Genomic DNA, 23,673 nt, shown 5'->3' on the forward strand with positions numbered 1-23,673 from the left:
CTTGCAATAGGTTCGGCGCAAATAAAAGAGGTGTTAGGAAAATATCAAGACGTGGTCGACTTCATCGACAAATACCATCCAAAGAAATTGCAGGTTTGTCGTGTAGTTGCGCAGTTTGATGATGTTTCCCTAACTTATTTTCGAAACATTCTGAAAAGCTGTACCAAGCAACTTTCTATCGATAGCTTCTTTAAAAAACAACAAAGCGAACTCGTGATGAAGAGGATGGAAGTGGTTCAAAGAAAACGGCAGAGTGAAGAGAAAAAAATTCAATCAATTTTAAGTGGAGAGAGTAAAAGTGATTAAAATTAATCATCAAAAAGAAAAAAAAAAATGTAAAAAAAAAAATTTTAAATATGAAAATAAAAAAATAAATAAGCTAAGTTAGGTTAAAGTTCACTTAGTGTAAGTTAGAATAAGTTACGGTAGTGTACGTTTATCGTAGTCAACCTCTCTACCTCCTCACCGCCCGTCCGTCTCCTCTCTGCGTAGCAAGACCAACAACACCTGCGCTGGACATTCTAAGGTAAAGTGACGCTAAAAACCCGTTTCTTATTTATTATTTCTTGATCATTATTCTTTTTTACATGTCTATTATCTAATTTAGAGTGCATATTGTCATGTGTAATTATGTGTAGTAATTTATTAAGGAGTTATCATAGGTTTTTGGGCTCAACCACAGATTAATCCTATTTCAATGTATTCTTATGGGAAAATTCGTTTCTACATCCGAACATTTTCTACATCCGAAGTCGGTTGTGGAACGGATTAAATTCGTATGTAGAGGTACCACTGTATATATATATATATATATATATATATATATATATATATATATATATATATATATATATATATATATATATATATATATATATATATATTGTGTGTGTGTGTGTGTGTCTATCAAATTCCAAATTTTTCTCCTGCAAAAGGACTTTAGTAGGCTACTGCTTATTTTTTTTTTTTTCAAAGGACATTTACTCAGTAAATTCCTTTGCTCTTGTTTTCAAAGCAATGAACAAATACATTTTTGGCTCCAAGTTATACTGTAAAACTACAAAAGTCACTAGATATACAACTTAAGCTAGCCACCACTTTAATTGGCAATGATAGAAAACAAGTCAACATATAAAATAAAAGCACTACTAAGAGTTTCAACTCTAATGAGATCAATATATAGAATAAAATAATACACATATCGACAAATGATGCAAAGTAATTTCAGAAACTGACTTTGTGAATACCTGGTTATGTAGAACCTAGCTACATGAAAAACAATTGCCTGGTATTTACTGAGAAATATTACCCAGTAGAAATTACTTCCTTATCTTTATAAAATGGCACTCCCATAAAAACCGGGTAATGATTTGTTAATTTATACCATATGTAGATATGTAATCTAAGCACCAGTTAGTTGACGGCTACATTCTGTGCATGCTTTAGAAATTGAAGAGAGAAACTAAGCATCCATCTTGAGGATATCGTTCAATTTATCTCATACACTTAATGAAGTTTGTCTTAGCAATTTGCCACCTGTTGCACATTTTTATAGTTTAATAGGATTAAATTAGAGTAAAACCTATAAAATAACTATAAGTGACACCAAATTTTGATATACAGAAAAATTCAGAGTATACTACGGAAGAAACATTGGTATAAAAATGCTGAAAACTAATGTATTGTTTTATGTAAACTTTGACAGATAAAAACTTTTGAAATAAGGAAAGCTCCATTTATAGTTTTTTGTGGAAGTATGTATTGGGAACCACAGTGTTTAATGAAAAAAACACTTGAAACTTGAAAATTAACATTCTAAACAAATTGCCATAGAAAACTGCTTTTAGCTTTAAAAAAATATGAGTCTCAAGTACATTTACAATAATACAGTATCTTGAGCATCTGATTTTAGGGAATGATGAACATCAATTTTAGTATTAACTTTTGAAGAAAAAAAAATCTTTTAAAATCTTCAGCACTTTTGGAAAGGTTAGTCATGCCAACTTTCTCTCATGTTAATGTCCACAACAATTTTTCCCCTGACCTTTAGTAATATTTTTAGGAAAAAAGATATTGGCCTATGTTTTTTGTTAAATGTCTAAGTCTTAAATTAAAAAATAACAATGGAATGAACAAAGCAGTAAAGCTTCCAGTCAATATATTCTGGAATTTTTTACCATTAAAATATATAAAACTAGGGTTTTGCTTTAGAAGATATAATTTCAACACCTATCAAGACTTTGCTCAATTTATAAATGCACAAAATAAACTAAGAGTAAAAAAGCCATCTACCACATACATGCAGTAATACAACAGAAATCTTTACCTTAAAACTATACCATACAGTTATATAAAATAGGAGTACAGGTAATGTTAAAATTATCACTGACGACCTTTAGTCTTGTACCTCATTAAATAGAATCCTAAGAGTAATAGGTAAAGATGAATTTAGATAGAAGCCATAAATTATTAAAATACGACTTAAGATAAGGTTCTCTCTTATAAATATTTTTCATAAGCTTTTTTCAATACATAACCTAAACTTTACATCCTCTTTAATTGTTTCTATACAAACGTTCAGACACTACACAGAAAAAGAAATAAATCCTCCAGTTCCATCTAGAATTACATGCATCTGGGTTCCACTTATTTTCTGGTGGCAGACTGTCGCAATGTTTGTGTTGCCTGGACCAGTTATGAGGACCAGTGAGGTTAGGAGACCTGATTCCTGTAAAGTAATAGGTTTGTAGTGTATTGAAACAGGTACCTTTACTTTAGGCCAGTTTGGAGGTTTTTCCACCTGATAGGTACCAAAATCCGATGAACAATGAAGAATCTACAGTACTGTACGCTTTACTCAATACACAATACTGTTTTGGCAATTCCATATAAGCATTACAAATATGTATTTCAAAGATACAAAGAAATACCCTGAACATTGTCATGTTTCCTTTGTGAAAAGATGAGAATGCAGTATTTAGTAATCAATTTGTGAGAGTATATTTTTGAAAGGATTCATCCCTGAAGGATGAGTATTATCTCGCCGATGCCCTCCTGCGTTGAGAGAGAGAGAGAGAGTGTGTGTGTGTGTGTGCACAATGGTACAATATTTCATCATGTGATTACTGTATAAATACATTACAATGGTTGGCAGGAATGTATCAAGAGTAATGTAATACATATTGAATATCATACAGTAATTGTATAATCTTATTTTGAAGACAACTATACATCATCATAGAATTTCAGAGCACATGAATCGCTACGATGAATGAAGCATGATGCGTTTTACTTATGATTAAAATTTGTTACCAGTTCAGTAGTGCGAACATGAGAGCAAATGCATTCATTTTGATAACAAATCTTGGTATTTTTTAACATGTGCTTGCTAGATGAACAAAAGAAGGAACCTTATTTTAGTAAAAAGTAAAATAATTTCTGGTGTAAATTCAACAAAAGCTGTCAACATATTACAGTATACAACTTTAGTGTACAGCATTTTAGAATATTTATTACATTAGTCTTCCTAAAATGCAAACATGCTGTATGTTAAATGACTGAATAGGAGAAAGTTCACACTACAGTACAGCATTGGACAAGATGGGTCAGTTACCTGTGAAACAGAGAACCATTGCCTGAAGGTTTAGACAGGCCAAAATTGGTTGAGTTCACTTCAGAATCTGATATAACTTCATACTTATCAGCTTATTCCATTATGTAAAAAATTTGACCTTTGTATTCCACTCAAATGTGTCCAATAAGTACCAGATACAATGAATTGAAGTCTATTAAGCCAAGGTGCTACTGTAATTTTGTTTTTAAAATTCATTTGTTGTATTTCAAACATCTATTCAGGTGGGATAGCTTCTGCAGCTACTGTTGCATATGGTAAACAAACAACACCAAAATAAAATGTTTAGAGAACTAGAGTCCTGTTAGTGGAGTCATGAGCTATACTGTTTGGACTGATTACATGTGGATACAAGTGGTGATGAGTTTGTTATACAACTAACCCTACACTATCCTTTCTTTCAGTAACTGGAAATACTTGGCATGCTGTTCCATGGTGTTACAGAGTAGAAAATATTTATGGTTCAAACCATATATAACGATCCAATGGATGTTGAGGAAAATTATTAGGAAGTGGGGCTAAAAAATAGCCTGTGTCATTGTAGTATAAACTGGTACTGTACAAAAGGTTGAAATCCTGCCTGACTTACTTACGTTATTCTATAATACTGTAAATGGATCTGGAAGACCACTACCAACAAAAAAGCTGTCCTTAATGTAAAGTTCTGAAAGGAACTGTGTTACATGAATTTCTGGGCTAGGCTGAGCTAATCAAATGTTCACTGACCACACAAAGTCTTAACCATGAGCTCTGGCAGTCTTACAGGAGGCTTTTCCCTCCATTTTCTAGCACATGCTTCTCACTTCTAGTGATGATCAGAAATTTTATGCTCTTTTTGGACTAATACTATTATTTTGTCTTTAATAGCAAACATGGATAACTTATTTAAGTGACATAACAGCAGTAGTCATTTGGCTGCTTCAAGCATGGAGGCTAAGAGGTAATTGTTACCACACCAACCCCATAAGAACTACCACTAAAATTTTTATTTTTTTCTCAAACCTTGGTTCCATATGGTCTTAGTTGAACCAAACAGTATCTATCAATGGTACCTTTAGGACATATGAATGACACCTAGTTTTCAGACTGGTTGTTGCTACATAAGTTGGGGACAAAGTTATGGTGAAGGATGGGAACAAATCAATAGCAATCCCATACCTGAGAAACAAAGGAGGAACCAGTTTAGATGTGCTTTATAAAAGGGTGGTGGATATTTTTGAGCAGGCAGAAGAAAAGTGTGGCACTTATTTCAAGGCCTACTCCCATACAAGTAAAAGGAGTTGTAATGTTACCTTAGTAAGCAGAGTTATTTTTTTTCCTGACTAAGTGGTTGCTCCATCTATAGACTTGCAGGGTGATGTGGCACTATGGGGAACTCATCTGGTGGATAATTTTTCTCCTAAATATGAAGTAAAAATGCCTTTCCTACTAGATACTGTAGCTTACATTAACACTTTCAATACAACAGAAACAACCAGAAAGTGTCTCTCTTTCCATCTTTCAAACTCGTCCATCTCTTATAAAATGTTTGTCTACTCTCTAAATGTTTTAATGAAACTTGGATGCTCTCAATCTTTAGCCTAAACCTAGGGGTTATAAAGTAGGGGTCATTAGCAAAACACCAGTCAGAGGCAGCCAAAGCCATCATAGGTCTCGGGGAGAGGTACACTTCTTGCTTGTACCAGTTGAAATGGAGAGCCTTTTGGGATTGGTAAGGTAAAAGAAGCCCGAATCCAATTCAAGACTGTAACCATATAACAGATTTTCCTCTTCCTACATCAGTGAAGGGATATCATTAAATTCCATCCGAAGAGAGCCTCTCCCACAATCTCTTAAACGATTTTGTTACGATCTCTCCTGGGTCCCTAGGAGCCTCCTGAGATTCAAAAACTCCAGTAAGGTTATTCTATACTAAAACATAAAATTGCAATCTGGAAAGAGGGTAGAGCTGTGGCCTTGAACTTGTCAACCAGAGAACTGGAAACAAAAATATATAGTTTACCCCCTCAGTAGTACAGTATTGCCATGCAATACTATAGGGACAGGGCTATTTGGGTAGACATGGAAATTTAACCAGCTCTGAGAGATAAGCAACATAAATAACAGGTAAGTATTAAAATAACTCATTAATAATCAAAATTCTGTTTTGTCACCATGGTACAAACAGCTAGTTTTCATGCCTATTCATCATCATCTTTTCTATCATTTTTTTTCTCTTCCTTGATAAGAAATGAGAAAACATCTTCAGACAATTAAAGACTTCAGAAAACTAGTTTTTGTTTATTAGTTCTAGCAATTGATGAACCATTACCCAAAAATATGATTGCATTCTGTATGTGACAAGTGATTTTAAAAGCCTATGAGTAGTTATCTGAGGATTAGAACATCCTGGTGAAGAGAATGAGGGCCATAAAATAAGTGTACTACCAACCACCTTATTACTCAAAAGAAACAATGACATCAAGATTTTTGAAATGATGTTCCAGGAGTGATCACTCAACCTTCACTAAATGTCTTGAAGCCTTCTCCACTAGTCCTTTAGTTATTGCAGGTTTGATTTTTACACATTCTGTGGAGGTGTTGTGTTATGGAGATTCACCATCTTCATAATTCACTGCCAGAGCTCTGCCTTTTTGGCATGAAATTCTGAGGTTATTGATCGCTGTGTCTTAATGAATTGGTAAGTAAGCATACTTCTTGGCTGGTACGATACCCAAGGTATAGCACACCATTCCCCCATATTCATGCCAATCCAATGTCAATCATGAAAATTAGTATTTGTCCTGCCACTTGGAAGGTATTCAGTTGGCCTCAATGGTTTGCTGTGAAACAAATACAAATCTTTTCCATACAATTATTAAAACAAACCCATTGCTTTCATATGGAAAAAATCATCCAACCCTTTGTGCTCGGCACTGTTGTGGACTACACAATGAATGATCCAGTTTGCGACGTTAGACTAGTGGAATAGAGGCGAATGCATGATCTGATGGTACTAGAAGGAATTTTATTAACTTTTGCTGGGGAATATCTGAGATTTTTGTACAGATACATGAAAGACTGTGTAAAATTAATAGGTTTGTATATACAAAATACATTAAATTTAAAAAAATATATATATTCATATATGTACCATAATGTTTCCTTTCAAGTATATATTAAGAGGAACAATTTAGCATTTAAACTAAAGCCTTTAATCTGTATGATCAAAACAGACAAATTATGTTCGCATATAAAGTTAAAAAATATATACATAGGCAACTGTTGTAGGCCAATAGAAGTAACTATGTTGACATAAGCATCTACTGAAGTAGAATTTTGACTGTTCATTACATGGCATATTCATTATGATGTGATGGGTTAGATTTTGTGGGTATAATTGCCCCAGAAAGGAATTTCGAAGTGACTGGTGGTATACAGAAGTAACAGATTTTTAAATTGTGAAATTATCATCATCATTAGAATCATTATATCATCATTATTACTATAAGTTTAGAAAATAATTTGTAAAATACTATCTAAATGATGTATAAAAAAGAAAAAATAAGGAATAAACAGTACATGCTTGAGAGTACAATATGAGATATTTAAACGTTTGCAGAAGAAATAATAAAATACTGTACTTTAAAAAGATGGGATTGCTCTGATGAGTGAGTAAAGCTATATAGCAAACATATTTTAGAACAAGAGGAGAAAATGGATAAAAGATATTGGGAGAGAATTCACTTTTGATACATTGAAAATTTTGAAAGTTTGTACGATTTGGATAATAGAAGGGAGAAAAAGAGAGCTGGTGGAATCTATATTAACATCATCAAATGGGGTGTTAAAAATTAAATGTAAATATGGAATCATTGGCAAGATTTTTATTGTCAATAAGTAAATTCAGACTAGAAAATGTGGAAATATTGTCCTATTGCATCAGAGAATAAGATGTAAAGGGTAAGAATTATAAGGGCTTTAAAATTTCTCAGAATGCTACCAGAAAAGATGTCGATGTTACAGAAATTGACTACAAAATGTAGAAGTTTTACCCCCACTATGATATAAAAACTATAATAAGCTTATTAAACGGAACCTAATGAAATGAACGTGGTAATGTATACTTTTATCATTACTGTACTAATATAGCTGATTGAAACAGCTACAAGTAAAATATCGCACCCCTTACATTAATACATTCAAACTATTTCAAATATTCTTAAAGCTTCATAAGAGAAACGAGGGAACTTTAAATAAATACTACCTATATTTTACATTACCTCTAGATATTGGTTGTAAATAATTAATGCAAAATGCAACAAACAAAAAGGAAAAGGAGAAATATGATATAAAAATCAATGCTCCTTTTTCTCTCATTAAAAAACCATTAAGAAACTAACAGTCACCTAAGTTGTAAATATGATCTGTTAAGAAAGCCAACCACCAAAACAAAATCGAACTACGATTGGAAGAATGAGGCATTAAAATCCAAAGAAGGCATTGTTGTAATTAGAATTACTGCCATAAGCTTAAAATGTAGTGTATATTGCACTATTGACCTGATGCATTATGTTGGAAACTTCGTTGAAGAATTACAACTCCTAAATGTTAGTGTTCATAAATACTGAAATGAATAGTCTGTGTATATCAGAGATGTTTTGCTGTCAACATACTTCTATTTATTCATTTTACAGTGTCAAAATTGAGATTGAATCTCATTAGGGTTATTCCATTTTTTTTCCAGAGAAAAAAACATTTATATATTATGATGTCTAAAACTTATTTAAAGACCTTTGATAATCAGGAAGATTTCAAATTCATTCTTAAATCCACAAGTTGTAAAATTATGACAAGAAAAATAGATTTATGTATTTCTTTCATAAAGGAGTGATGCAAAACACTTTGTCATATATGAAAAAAGGCTTCAATTACCTATCATAGACTGAGGAAGTGATGTGAAAAGTACTCATTCAAAAATGCACATGAGATTTCTCAAACATAAGATGGACACTTAGCTTCCCCTTCTTTTTATAATCAAATAATTCATTTGTCTTAAATTAAAGAACTTATAATAAATTAATTATTTGTGCTTATGTGAGCTCAGCTTCCACAACGTCTAGAAATTTTCTTGACTAGTGGTGGCTGAAGAAGAATCCATTAAATAATGTAAGACTAATAAGACATACCCAAAATTATATAGATTTTTGAAATGATAACACAAAAATGCAAACACAAGTTTACATAACTCCAAGAAAAAAGAATGGGTGGCTTAAGTCAATTGAGATCCACCACTGTATCATGGCTGACTTACTGAATGCCATGGGTTCTGAGGGAACCTGTGAATGACAAAGCTCTCATCTTCTGCAACATGTCCTGCATCTGTTCCACAGACACCCTCAAGTTACCTGCAACATACATGACACATAAAGGAGCAGTTTTCAGTCTAGTGTCAAAAAAGAAAGGAGACAATATTTCACATGCCTAATAGGAACACTAATTCACAGTGGAAAGGAAAAAAAATAAGAGGATAATCAAAACCATTCCTGTCCTAACAAAAGTGTTGGCTACATACTGTATATAGTATACAGTAAGCACATAAATGAGCATAATTTTGTAATAACAAAACTGAGCTAAACGCAAAAGCAAACTTAATTAGGATAAATCATTATTCAAGCATGAAATAACAAAAGATCATAAATCATTTAGGATTAAGCTATGGTGATAAATCCCAAAGGTAAATAACCAAAAGGTACATAATAGGCTTCTCCCAATCATTATGCATTGTAGATAAGCATCCAAAACTGCAGGCAGGCAAAAAGTGGAGAAAAGGTGATAGTAATGTTTGTGCCTGCATCAGTCAGGGGAAGCAATAGACATTCTCTTTCTCCTTACGTAAAAAGACCATTAAAGTACTTTAAACCATATTACATTTTCACTTTACCATGTCTTTGGTTTTGTTAGGACACAAGGAATGTTACCAAATTTTGAGACAGGATTTCAAATCTAGTTCTTGATAATAATTATGTATTAAAATGTTGAATTAAGAAAAATGAATCTTGTATGTCACTAATTTTTCGAGAAACATAAGACTAAAAAATTAATTTTTTCTATTTTTGTGAAAATAAGATATTGAATATAAGTCACACAAATGCTTACTAATCCACTTATTCTCTCTAAAACACCAGCACTGTAAAAATTACCTCATATACTTTAATCAAATGTTTTGAAGTCTTTCTTGCACACTAATATCTTGCACTCAAATTACCTGTCAATAAGAGGCTCTTTTACTGGAAATTTTATCTCTTAACACCATGAAATTGAAATTTCAAATCTGAAATCCAACTACTGTAATCTGATTCATAACATTTATACTGAAAAAATCACTTACTTGTGAAAATCTTCCGGTTTCTTAAACTAATTCTGGGAACGTGATACAGAATATACCTGTATCTGATAAATGGAAAAGATAAGGGCAGCCACAGGTGATATATGAGCACACTTTGGACTGCCAAGGGCAAAAAAATTTAAATTCAATTTAGCAAACTAGGGTTACATGGATAAGCACTATCAAAAGTATGGCAAAATGAAATGTGACATGCACAAGTTATCTACAAATGGTAATTCATCTAAATTCAGTATGATGAGCCTGACTTCAGCATGCATAAAATACTTTGTAACAAAAGAAAGGAAAAGGGATTTTAAACTAAGACCAGTAAATAATCTGTTCACTGACAACATGACCTAAGTACAGCTAACAATTTCATTTCTACATGACTGAGAATAGATATGATTTCCATTCTAAAAGCTTTCAATAGAAAAAATAAAAGTTTTGAAAAATACAAATTACACCAGTGCAAGGAAAAGAGGGTGAAAGAATTTCAAGAATGGAAACATTGATATAATCTCAGTCTAGGTTTTGATGACCAAATCTGTAAACTGTTAACAGGAAAATTTATTTGCCATAATTTTTTTTTCTTTTCTTTTCATTTCAAAATAAAAATATTCTTGCGGAATAAAAAAAGAACACATAATAAACAGGTAGTATTTGTGCCTCATTTGTTCTAAAAATGGATATACCCTTATTAAAAACAGGAAGAGTCAAAATCGTGCATTAAATCATAGCTTACTTGAGGTGATGGGTCCCAGTTTCTTGGCTACCATAAATAGAACTTCTGGACACCAGAAATGAGGTATTCTTGGATATACTTTGCCTGTATCTGACGGCAAATGGAAACCTAATGTGCCAAGCAATTGGCGAAACTTTGCTATATTGAAGACTTCCTCTTGTTCTACACTCCATGGTATCAGTGGAATGGACTGATTGGATACTGCAATAAATAAATTTAGAGATGCAACTTTTGGAACTTGATGAAAAAATGCTCTCTAAACCTTAAAAATATAGTCTGAATTCCATTCTGCTATTTAGATTTACAGTATCTACCTACATAAAAGGATACCTTCACTGTAGTCAAAACTAAAACTGTTGTGTTCTGACTGAGTTATGTGCAGTAACAACTCCATTTTCAATTTACATATTTTCTTTCATTACATACTAGAGGGGACCCCATTGAAAATTAAATACCTGTACAACAGTTTTATGCAATGCAAGATTGTAAAACTGTATATAAGCAAACTATCTTCTAACCATAAATATACACAAAGTATCCAAAAATATACACAAAAATTGTAAAATGAACATAAAATAAAACTTATATTTAAGGATATTAAAATCCATTCTTCTCATGAATGGGCTTTTCATTCACTACCTAAAGTTTAACCTTAAAAAGCAGCCTCACCCAAAGGGAGGAAGAAGTGTCACAGTACCCTTTGTGCACTGAAATATGGTTATAACTAGGGGTCTTTACAACAGTCCTTTCGTACTGTACTTAGCTGCACCCCTTTTTAGCCTTTTACTTTACCTCTGTTCCCGCCTCCTTTCTTCCTACTTTATGTCCAACTTCTTTTAACTTTAACTTCATAATGCAACTGACAGGTTTTCCAAATTGCACCCCAGTGCTGAATGGTCTTTGAGGACCTAGCACCAGGCCTTATGCCTTATGGCAAAAATTCTATACATCCAAGACATTGAAATAGTCCAAGATTAGATATGAAAATATAGCTGTTAAATCTTGGCATCACATTTTCTATGCATTTTTACTTTCTCAATGAAATAGTTGTAAACTTGAAAAAATACATGAATAGCAGATAGGCTGTAAAAATGGCATATTGTGTCCCTTTAAATATTTGATATTTGACTGTGTATTAGTTAGTGGATAGTGATAAAGCATTTACTGTAGCCTACAAGTAAAGGGGTATCTGGAAATTATCTTTCTTTGTACCACAAATCTCAAAAGCAACAGTATCTTGGAATCACCTTCTTGACACTCAGTCAGTTCCAATTTCATATCTCTGTATTTCCCTGGATCTTAAATCGATAACTGACCATTGTTGAAAATATTTTGACAAAGTACCTAAGTTGTCAAAGAAAATTTAGATAATGTCCCCTAAAGAAAGAAAATATCCCTCAAAAATGAATGATATACTTGTCTTTTCTCTGATAATAGAATCTAGTGTAATACTGGATTGAAAGGTTTCATCTCATACAAAGTTCAAATGGTATTTGAGAAACCCTATAATTAACCTTTTACATACCGGTAAGTTTTCTTTTGCTGATTTGGTTGAATGAAGAAATTCTCAAAATCTACGCATTTGGTCTCTTATCCTCAAAATTTATACATCAGTTAACGATATAATTTTCACCTCGACTTTCACTAAAACTACTCTAAAAATTGTTTAGAGTTTTATTGTCTGTGAAGGGTTAAATAATTAAAGGGTAGTGCCCTTCTAGACACAGGTTTAGGTAGCTCATATACTGCAGGAGACTCATGGTGAATTAAACTTTTCTTTTTATCATCATTTACAGTTTCACGACATATTTCACCTTTCCATCGGTAGACATGATAGGTGCTCTTTCCATTGTTTATCCTTTTCACCTTCAGTCAGAAATTCTATTAGATTCAGGTCTTCACAGATAACCTTTGGCCAGAATTTTCTATGCCATTTCACTGGTTTTATTGTTGAAGACTTCCATACGCATTTAATTTTGGAGAATTTTATGTAAACTCTAGAAGGTAAAGGTCGTTTGGGTAACAGAAGAAAACATCACATCAGCATCAAATGCAATATTTTCACTAAAGATCCCTAAATGAGCAGAAGAGACTTTGACAGGCAAGTTCAGCTGATTACCACTCAAATTCCATAACTCCCATATTCACCTCTGCTAACGAAGTTAGAAGGAGATTATGTTTTACACCCCTGTTTTTATGTGTGTGTGTGTGTGTTTGATTGTGAACAGCCTCCTGGCCACAATTTTAATATTAGAGTAATGAAACTTGCAGGGATTTAGTGTTATGTAAAAAGCTGGAAATGATTAGATTCTGAAAGGTCAAGCAAAATGTCCAATTCATGTAATCAGCCAGAAGTTTATACATAGTTGTCACAGTGACTTCAAACTTGGTTCATATTTGAGAGCAGGAAAATCCACGTCAATTAATACATGTTAAGGTCAAAGGTCAAGGTCGAGAAATAAGCTGCCGCAGCGGAGGTCTGTGCTCCACTGAGTGCCCCTCTAGCATATAAAGTTTTTGCATGTCTTTTGGGAAAACATCTACATACGTTTGCTAAAGGTAATCACCTGTTCCCTAGTTTACAATTTGGTTTTTGTAAAGGCCTTGGAACATGTGATGTCCTTACAATCTAAAATGGTGTACAGAAATCCCTTGATTATGGTCAGGAAATATGTGTGATTGGCTTTGATTTTAGTGCTGCCTTGAGACAGTGTTAATCATGGGAACCCTTGTTTTCAAACTGAAACAATTGGGAGTGGGTAGGTTTTTCCTTAGCCACTGACTACCAGGTATCTTTAGCATTCTATTATGTCTATCAATTATGTTTAGATAAAAATTAAGGAGATTGACAGAAAAGTGATTTTGAATGTAATCTCAAGCAAGAGAACTCAGAAACAACAGTAGGTGCCATGGTGGAGTGGCTATATCGTTATTTGTGACAGAACGTTGTTATTTCACGAAGTTTCCCTCTTCCCAAAAAGTTACTTCTCCATAGCTAGTGTCTTTTCTACCCTTACTATGAAGGCAAATAGGCCACCAAATCATTGCAATAGCTACACATTCAGTGATAGCAAGGTATAACGTAATTAGTATTGCCAGGTGTATTAGGATAGAGGAGAATGATTAAGTAACATTCCAGACAATTTGATGGATGTGTGGGCAAGTAATATTCCACACAATTCGGGGGATGAGTGGGTAAAGAAACGAGCCACAACCATTAAACTATCAGGCCAAAAATTAAAGGATCCCTAGTGGTAGCATTTAAACAATGATGGTCACATGAAGTCCATTTAAGTGGGTATCATCCATCACTACAAAATGTGGAATGATCTTCCTAATTGGGTAGTCAAATCAGTAGAACTTCAAAAGTTCAAGCTTGCAACAAATGTTTTTATGTTGAAGAGGCTGAATAAGTCTTTTTATAGTTTATATATTACATATCTGTTTTGATGTTACTGTTTTTAGAATAATTTATCAATTTTTTCTCATTGCTTATTTAATTCCTTATTTCCTTTCCTCACTGGGCTATTTTTCCTTGTTGGAGCCTTTGGGCTTATAGTATCTTGCTTTTCCAACTAGGGTTGTAGCTTGGCTAGTAATGATAATAATAATTGGTACTTGATACAACTAAACCTAGACAATACCTCACTGATGCTTTTATTTCTGCAGTAAGATACACTCATAGATAACTTCCAGATACCTAATCATTATCCAAATTCTCTTCAAGGTTTTCACCAGGGAACTAACTAATAGTATATGGCATAAACATTTAGTTTTTTGGGACACAACTTCCATATCTGGTATACAGAAAATTTTTGAGGTACTGTAATTTCTGATGCTTGCTCTAGAAATATTGGTGTTGCAATGATAATGATAATAACAATAACAACTATAATAACAGTTATAAGGATTCTATTTTTAAACAAATTTCTGAAAAAAAACATCTATATAACAAGAAATATATGTATACTAAAAACTGCATTTATAATGAAACCTAAACAGATTGAAGAGCAATGGAAAGCAAAAGACATTTTAATCATTAAAAGAAGTTATGGAACTTGAAAAAATGTCTTTCCATGGGTGTAGAATAAAATTCATGAAATATACACAGAATATAAGAAACCTTGAATAAAACTAAACCACATTACCTTCCTCAGCATCCACTACCTGAAAATACTGCTTGTGTGATATTACAGGTGTCACCATGCATAAATACTGGGTATTTAATTTAATAAAACAAAATGTTGTAGAATATCAGGTTTTTCTATAGTGATATAATCCATCCACAAACACACACACACACATATATATACTGTATGCATGTGTGTATGTGTAGTAAAAAGTTTCACTATTCCATCTGAATTACAAATTCATCTTTTTTTCTATAATCTTTCAACCAAAAAAAATCTTCTATGAACAAAACTTCCATATACACAAGGATATAATAATTACTTACGAACCACTTAATTCATCCTAGGTTATACAGAACTCTACACCAGTGATCAATACTACTATAATGACAATTCCTATGCAGTACCCAAAATATTAAACAAGTTTTATGTTCCATGATATAAGGCCCTCCTTCAACTAAAACTGAGGATGCTTTCAAAAGTAGACAAACCCGATTCTAAAAAAGTACCCAGTGTCTGCCATGATTTCAGGTACTGTATGAATGTTGATGGCTTTTTGGCAAAGAATTTGCTAGAAGATCGATCAGAATGCTAAGGTTATGGAGAATAAACATAGATGAAGTCTAAACAAGATTAAAATTGAGACAATGGAAGTTTAAGACAAAAGAGAGCAGAAGGAAATTATTAATGTGAAAACACTAATGATGATAAAGAATCCCAAACTTACAGTGAAGAGAATATGAATTAAAAAGTTAACACTGAATAAAGTATTCAACTATTATACCACCTACTCATCACTAACAAAGGGCACTATTAATCATGGGCTCTCTCACCAGAAAAAAAACTACCAAGCACAATGTTAACATGAAATTATCTTTTCAACCACCAATTTCCAATTGTACAATATTATTCAGCATCATAATGGTAAAACTTGTTAGTGCTTTTATCACCTAGTACATTCAAGTGTTCAAATATTTTAAATACACAAGCGGTCTTTTATTATCAATAGTAAAGTACTTACCTTACAAAGATGACATACAGAGTAACATTTAAAATACTTTATGTAATGGATACTTTGTGTTTTCAAAATCTAAAAAAAATTTTGGGGTCCCCAATATATTTGAGAATATATCAGTTGATTCTGTTAACTCAAATATTTGTGACATTTACTTAACCACCAGCTTAAGACCCTAACAGAATAATATTCTACCGCATCAACCTAAAATAATAAATGAAATTATCCTCCACTGATGCTGTAGATTCCACATCAGATCTGAGTAGGGAATCGATGTGCATACACAGGATTTTTCCATCGTAATATCCTCTGTTGTTCTCTTTATGTCCAGGCGTGCTTGGCTGATAATCTATATACTCATGTCTGAAAAGAAATGATTCAAGTACTCACAAGAAAAGTGGAAAGCCACAGGCTCAGGTTTTGGGATGTCTGGTCCGACGATCTTGAGTTTAGAATAGCATGCCTCCAGAAGCTGGAGCTGAAGGTACTGTATATGATTACTGTACCCTTCCTCCTTCAACTTATCTAAGGATTACAAAAATACACATAAATTACCAATTTCCTTTCAATTTTTCTACCTTTCATTCTGGTGCTTAAGACATATAGCTTACCTCTTCCTGTGCTAACTATCACCAAAATTTATTTTCGTTCCTGAGACAATACCTGTGTCATAACTCAAAACTCAGCTTCACACTTGAAGACACACACAATTGAACACTCTGAAAAGTTCATTTTCATTTTGCAATGCATGTCTTCTCAGTGTGAGTCATTTAGGTACAAGTTAAATCCTTCCAGTTTCAGAAGGATTATGAACTGGATATGTTATAACACATTTTAGCAATAGAAAATAGATGCTTGACTCACTGAAACAAGTAATCTCAAAATATACAAAACAATTCCTACTTGAATGTCAATATCCATGTTAATACAATGTATTTAATATAAAAACATCAAAATAACAGCTTATGACATCCTACTTATGAAGAAAAGTATCATTTCCCTAAGAAATAAGATTTATCAGTTTTCTAAGAGGTATCATAAGTAAAATTTGGTTTACATTGATTTAAATGAAAACAGACAATACACACACACATAATATATATATATATATATATATATATATATATATATATATATATATATATAAATATATTACTTGATTACAAAAGTCATTGATATGTTAAAAAAAAATTCTATTTTCACAGAAGTTGTCAAAATTTGTTATCACATTGCTTTTGTGTTTATTCCTATGCGGATACAACGTTCTAAGTCATTTATATGGGTTTACTACTAATCATGTTTTCTATGAATGGCCAATCAAAATTGTGGTTGATTGCATGATGCTTCGTGCTGAGTAAACGCAGTGTATGCGCATGGAGCAAGTGAGAGCTTGCTCACAATCTCTCTTCACAACACTGCTAGTCATGAAGTGAAAAGGTTGTGCTCTCCCTTCCTCTATATGATCGAGCCTTTCGCATTCATCTCGTTTACTCTTATTGTTTAGCTCTCTTGAATTTATTCATGGTCATTTGAGGGAGTATTCATTAAATGCTAGTTATGTGTGAGTGCTTGTGTCTAGAAAATCTCAGAATTTATAAATTTTGCCCAGACGAGGATAGTGACTATTGTGGCGTCCTTATGAGTAGGGCAGACATAAGACTCTCATCTTCTGTGTCTCACTTACCTAAAAAAAAGACGTTTAAGAGAATCTCTTTGGAAATACTATAGGGAGAGTTTTCCCTTCCAATGGGAGAGATTTTTTTTCTTGTTGCAGGAAACTTAACAAGATTTTTATGTAGTGGAGTCTCATCCTAATGGGTATTAAGAGAAAAAATTTCATTCTTTGTGGCAAGAACCTCCCTTCAGTTTTTCACATTTTCAGATTATGTGGATAAGATGCTTACCTTTAGAAGTGTCTCTAATCAGAACAGTGAAAGCATCTCCTCGTTCCCAGAGAGACCTTTAGAGTTGAGCCTGTCATTTCCCTCCATACAGAGATAGCCTTATTGGAAGATCCTGATTACCAGTCTTCAGCTCATATTTATGAGAAAGGCCTGCCTCGTATGCTCAGGGCTCCTCAGCAGAAAACTCCTATAAACAGCACCTGGAATGAATCAAGAGATTTGTCATCTCTCTAGTGTACTATAAGGGGGGTCGGACTGCTTCAGTTGCCCGCCCCCCAACGAGAAATGACAATGCCTTCATAATCAAAGCAGGACTGTCTTTCCAAGCCTAACACTGTGAAGTCGAGTGCAACTATTCCTGCCCTTCCAAGAATTTATTTGAAGGATACAGGTGAGCCACAACTGTGAGTCCTAGTGCTGAACCAACAGAAGTCAACCCTCTCTGAACCTCTATGTCGATTACAGAGATACCTCATTCTACAAGGATTAGGAACCTCATCCTTCACCTAGGAAATATGACAGTCTCCCCTAGAGATAGCTATTACTGAGGAAAAACTGGGAGACAGGATTCAGTCACAAGCACAGAATCTTGAATCTATTTACGACCTAAAACTCTCGAAAAAATAAAGATACTATACCTATTTACCATGTAGGTTTAAGCCTCAGAAAATTCTATTAGAGCCAACAGGTCCAGAGAGCCAACAGGTCTCAAGGATTACCATCTCTGGCCCTGTCTGTGCAGAGAAATTCATTTGCCCTCTTTTGGGGCTTTCAGAGCATATCACTGTTCCGTGAACTTGGCTAACTTAGTGTCATCCACCCAAACAGAGGAAGTATCGACATTCTCCTCTGTTTTTTTCAGGCACAGAAATAATGAGCATGGAAATAGCAGCCATGTCTGTGATCAAAACCTGTTCATGGCTCAGCCATTAATCTACAGCAATATCCCACTATGCGACTACGGAAGATCTAAAGGATCATAACGCCCTATAAAGATTTAAAGAATTGCCATGAGAAGGGTCAAAAGCCCTAGAATTCCTTTTACTTCCGACCATTGCTCTGTGGGGGAACTGTCCTTAAAAGATGTGACACAATCTTGGTCAGATGCTCAGAATAACTACCCTCTGGAGACTGGTTAAGTCTGAGAAATTTGGATTTGGTGAATTCCCCTTATCTGTTCTCCCACACAGAAGTAGTGTCGGCGATAGCTAAGATCACTAGACAAGATCAAGCTACTTCAGGATGAAGAAGGACAACGACTGGTAGGCCTGCTCCACAGTGTTTACAGAGAGACTTGTATAAAATACAGTCATCCAGTAGTTTAAACTACTCAGACCAAGGGATAGAGTTCCTCTCCCCCTGAAGGCAAAAACTAAATATTCAAAAGCTCCTACCAGTGTAGGAGCATGCCTGGACTTACCACAAGTAAGGAATGAACTAAAATACGGAAGGAAGTAGTAAAATGGTCGAAGTCCACGGTCTGAACATTGCTTCAAACATGTTCAGGATATGGGGCTCCCCCTTTTATTCCCCACCATGGTTAGTCTAGATACACCTCCAATATGTGGGTGTCGAATTGAGTATCTATGGCTCTTTAGCCCAGGTATAAAATACTCTCTTCCTCAAGAGTATTCTAATACCAGATGCAGGCAAGGGAAGAACAAGGTGCAAGTTATCCAGCCTTATAGTAAGAGATGGGATTTCTTTGGATCTTCCCCCCTCCCCAGTCAGAAGAACTTGGCTTCCCATATCTCTGGGATGGAAATGATGCCCTGAGAATAAAACTAACTGTTAAGTCGAAAGTTGCCCTCTTGTTTTTCTGTTCATCAGTTAAACAGGACTTCGATACTTCCTTCCCACTCTAGAAAGGCTTAAAGCCTCTCTGGAAAAGATAAGGAAATTGCTTAGGGATAAAATGCTTTGAGAGTAGTAAATTGCCCTCACACCTGACAGGAAGCCTGACAAGGAGGTTTATGAAGAGGCCTAATCCAGATATTCCTCCACGGAGTTAAGTAGGAGAGGTCATGACTACTTATGAGAACGAACCTGATATGACCAAGATAATCATGCCCTCCTAACAAAGTTTGGCCATAAATGCTTTTCGTGCCAAGAATTATTTAATTTTTCCACAATGCTTGTTAGCCATCCTTTTCAGCCAACACAATGGTAATGGCCAACATTTTCCTCCCTCCCCTCCAGAATAAAGACCAGGAGATACAAGGGAGTCAGATAGACATAGTAACTTATTATGAATAAGAAACAATCAACGGGTCTGGAACCTCTCCTGATTAACTCCGATGAGACCTCCGGACCATATAACGAAAGCTACACGATCACTCTTAGACTAGTAGCAATGAGCTTGTTTGACACATAGAATGCTAACTAACAGCTTCCCTGGGAAGAGTTAGTCAATAAACGAGGGCCATCCAGGTCAAAATAGAGCCATTACTAGGCTTATTCTAAAGTGGAGAGTGTTCCAACACCTTGTTACCTTAGCTAAGGGCTGTCTGATAATTCTGAAAGCAGTTCCTACCTCTCATTGAAGTCCAGTTCTAGTTCTAGTTCTTGAAGCAAGCCCTGGTCTGGGATACTAGAATTCTCTGCCTGAAAGAACTATTGATGCCCTCATTACCAAGGTTTCTGGAGGGCAGAACTGTCTCCTAAGATTATCCTTGGGATCCCAATCAGAAAGGCTTAAGTCAAAGATTTAACTACCCTTTATTTTTTACTTTATTTATTTGCCAGTCATGTAAACAAGACTACTTGCAGGGTTTTCTTCCCCCAGAAACCCAATGCAGCAAATGCTATATTTTCTGGGGTAATCATATTCTCCTTTTTATAATGAGAATCAGATCTGGGGAATTTTACTTGTCCAGGGATGAACAGAGTGCTCCAACACCCCTACCAAGGGATACTAAGGATGTTCTCCTGTGGCCACCCTCAGATCAGAAGCAAAGTTGTTCTTCCTGAACTTGGATCTTTAAGGGAAAGGTTGCTAGGGACCCCCCCCCCCCCCCCCAGGGATAACATGACATCAGAAAGCTGCTGCCTTGTCCTGTCTCTGGTTCAATGAACAACCCACTCAGGTTAGAAAAGATCTCCAGTTAAATCTTTCATGATACAGTCTTTCAAAGGGTTCCTGTTCACATGAAAAATTAGTTATTCTGCTCCGTAGATCAGCGTGAGTTTATGATAGAATAAACAGCTGGGTCATATTGCTCCCCCTTGTTTTTGTTCACAAGCTCTGGCCGCTCCGTAAGAAAGTAGTCGGTGACACTTTCTTTCTCCAAGTAATAAAGAATATCAGAAGAACCTATGCATCCTCAGGAGAAGCATGGCTAGGGACCCCCTTCGAGCATATCATCTGGATGGGCTTGTTGCAATCTTAGCATTCCACGAAACCACTCGATTATACTAGTCACCAAAACCACTTTGTTGGTGAGTTTTGGCAGGTCCAAAAGAATCTATTCAGAAACACTGTCTCTCTCTCATTGAGAGACTATCATAAGAACCTATACATTCTCAGGGGAAGCGTCGCTAGGAAACCCCCCCTCGAGCATGTGATACATGTGGGTTTGCCACAACCTCGGCATTCGAAACCACGCGTTAAACAAGTCCTCAAGCTGGTGGACAGGAAGGAAAACCCACCGTCTAACATTTACATTAAAGATGGCACATTCAAGCCTTTGGACAGCACAACTATGACCTAACTGGCAACTCTTACGCCGACATTCTTGGCTAGAAAGATCGCTAAGGCGGGTAATGATCTTTATTGGACTTGAAGCCTGCCATGGGGTTTTCACCCCAATGCAATCAAGTGTGACTCAAATTTCTTTAGTATCTATTGATATACCAAGAAATTTCCCCTTTTTATTATGTAACACTTTATTTCATACTACTTCATCCCTGGCAAAGATTACCTGTTGGGAACTGAACGAGCAGCCTTGCCACAATAAGAGCTGACTACTCCGTTACCTGGCGGTTCTCTTAGATCACTTACTATTATTATTAGTAACTGTATCGGAGGAGGTTTTAATTCTCAAGAATTGGAAATTTGGCCTGCTTCTTAATGAGACAGTTACACTATCCTCCACGATTCAAGTTAATTTCTTGCTTTTACTTACAGTAATTAGATCTTCCAGAGAGGAAGGGTTTAAACTTTTCTCACTAGTAGTCGTACCCCCTCCTTTAAACAAGCTACCAAAACACTCCCAACTTACAGAATAGGGAGTTATAGCCAGGCCAGTGACAGGTGGCTGACCTTGGAAAAAGATGTAAACTATGCCTTATATTCAAGTGGTCATATGCCACTTCACCACCTCTTGTTTTCTCTCATGTTGATACCGTATTGACTTTTTGGGGGTGAATATTCTATGCTTTCCCATCCGAGTGTTTTTATCCTTTTGTGTTGCCTTTCTTTTAACTTATTACTACCAGATTTTTTATTCCACAGATCTTGTCATTTTGTAGCTATGAAATGCCTTGAGTGGGTTATGTAATCTTTTCGGGGTATTGTACGTAAAAGCTTGCTTTGGTAAATTGATTAAAGATTTAGCTTCAGCATCTGCCTTTTCATTGCCCATAATCCCAACGTGGGCAGTAATCCAACCTATTTTTATATTTACCCCCAAGCTAGTAAAACTTGTCAAGGAGCTCTTTAATTTCAAATACCAATTGATTCATATGAGTGTAACCCTTTAGGGCTTCTATAGCATTTCTTGAATCAGTATAAATCACACCCTTAAGATTAACCTTATTCTCAATAGTTTTAATAATCACAATTACTAACATAATGGCTGATAGTTTGAAAGGGTCATTTAAAGACAAGAGGTGTCAATACGAGTCGCAGAATCTGTAAGCTAAATCAGCAACTAAATTAAACTTGAGGTTCCATGTGATAATACTAAGTAGACAGGACTAAAATAAGATCCAATAAGTGTGGAATTCAATACATTAAACACAAAAGTAATGCAAATTTTCAGTAAGGGAAAGAGACAAGTACACTTCTTATCTTTATGAGGAAATGAAAAAATTTTCCTGGATTGAAATTAAGAGACAGGTGGACACGACTGTGTAAATCATCCAACTTTTAATATTCATCAGCCAGGCTATATTCCTTTTTTTGCTTGTTTTTATATTCCCAAAATGTAAATCAAATTTAAGCAATAGCCATATATATCCCAGTGCCAATGATATTCTGTAGACACAAAACTACATACTGAACATAAAATGCAAAAACCCAAGTATACCAGCATTGCTTATGATGAAATTAAAAAATGGAAAATCGTAAAAATGGACAAAAGCATATAGTGTATTATGTATGCACGTCACACTACTCATATCACTCCTAGCTATTATGTACGAAGCTAGATGATCACAAATGACCACTTATTTATTACTGCTCTAGTAATAGTGGACCATATTCAGTAGATAATGTGGACCACACTCCACTTAAGGATTAAACACAATGGACAACCCTAAATTTAGGTATATGAAGAATAAAAACAGACAATCACCCAATCAATATACTCACATCAACTTGAATGCAATATTAACAAAATATTTAAAAAATCTAGAATTCAAATTCATAAGAGTTAAACTAAAATGAATAAATCTGTGAATGAATGAACAGTTAACAAAATATATACCTCCTAAACCAAACAAACAATGAACAGAAAGAAATTTTTTTTTTAATACATTAAAAATATTAAGCCAATCTCCAAAGTAAATACTTTATCTAAGGTCAGCAGGGACAAAGTATGTAGAGTAGGTGTCGAGTGATCTCTTTGCCCTACAAATATCATATAATAAAGTATTTTCTGATTCATCTTCTGAGTCAGATGATGAGCTGAGGTTTCTCAGGTTATCACGAGCAGCAGCCATG

General features: G+C 34.6%; 1 protein-coding gene across 10 annotated transcripts in view; it reads right to left on the bottom strand.

Moving 5' to 3' along the window:
• The window catches only part of tim (timeless), a 251,784-nt gene that overhangs the window by 16,022 nt on the left and 212,089 nt on the right, over positions 1-23,673 (bottom strand). For 9 of the 10 annotated variants that reach the window (XM_068353514.1, XM_068353513.1, XM_068353516.1 and 6 more), the window contains 3 exons: positions 16,276-16,410; positions 10,741-10,941; positions 8,925-9,018 (listed from right to left, as the gene is read on the bottom strand). In XM_068353514.1, the coding sequence (XP_068209615.1) occupies positions 8,925-9,018; positions 10,741-10,941; positions 16,276-16,410 (430 nt within the window). The remainder of the gene's footprint in view (positions 1-8,924; positions 9,019-10,740; positions 10,942-16,275; positions 16,411-23,673) is intronic. The other variant, XM_068353520.1, reaches the window with a different exon arrangement.

This window comes from Palaemon carinicauda, chromosome 30, assembly GCF_036898095.1.
Source record: "Palaemon carinicauda isolate YSFRI2023 chromosome 30, ASM3689809v2, whole genome shotgun sequence".
Taxonomy (NCBI): Eukaryota; Metazoa; Arthropoda; class Malacostraca; order Decapoda; family Palaemonidae; genus Palaemon; species Palaemon carinicauda.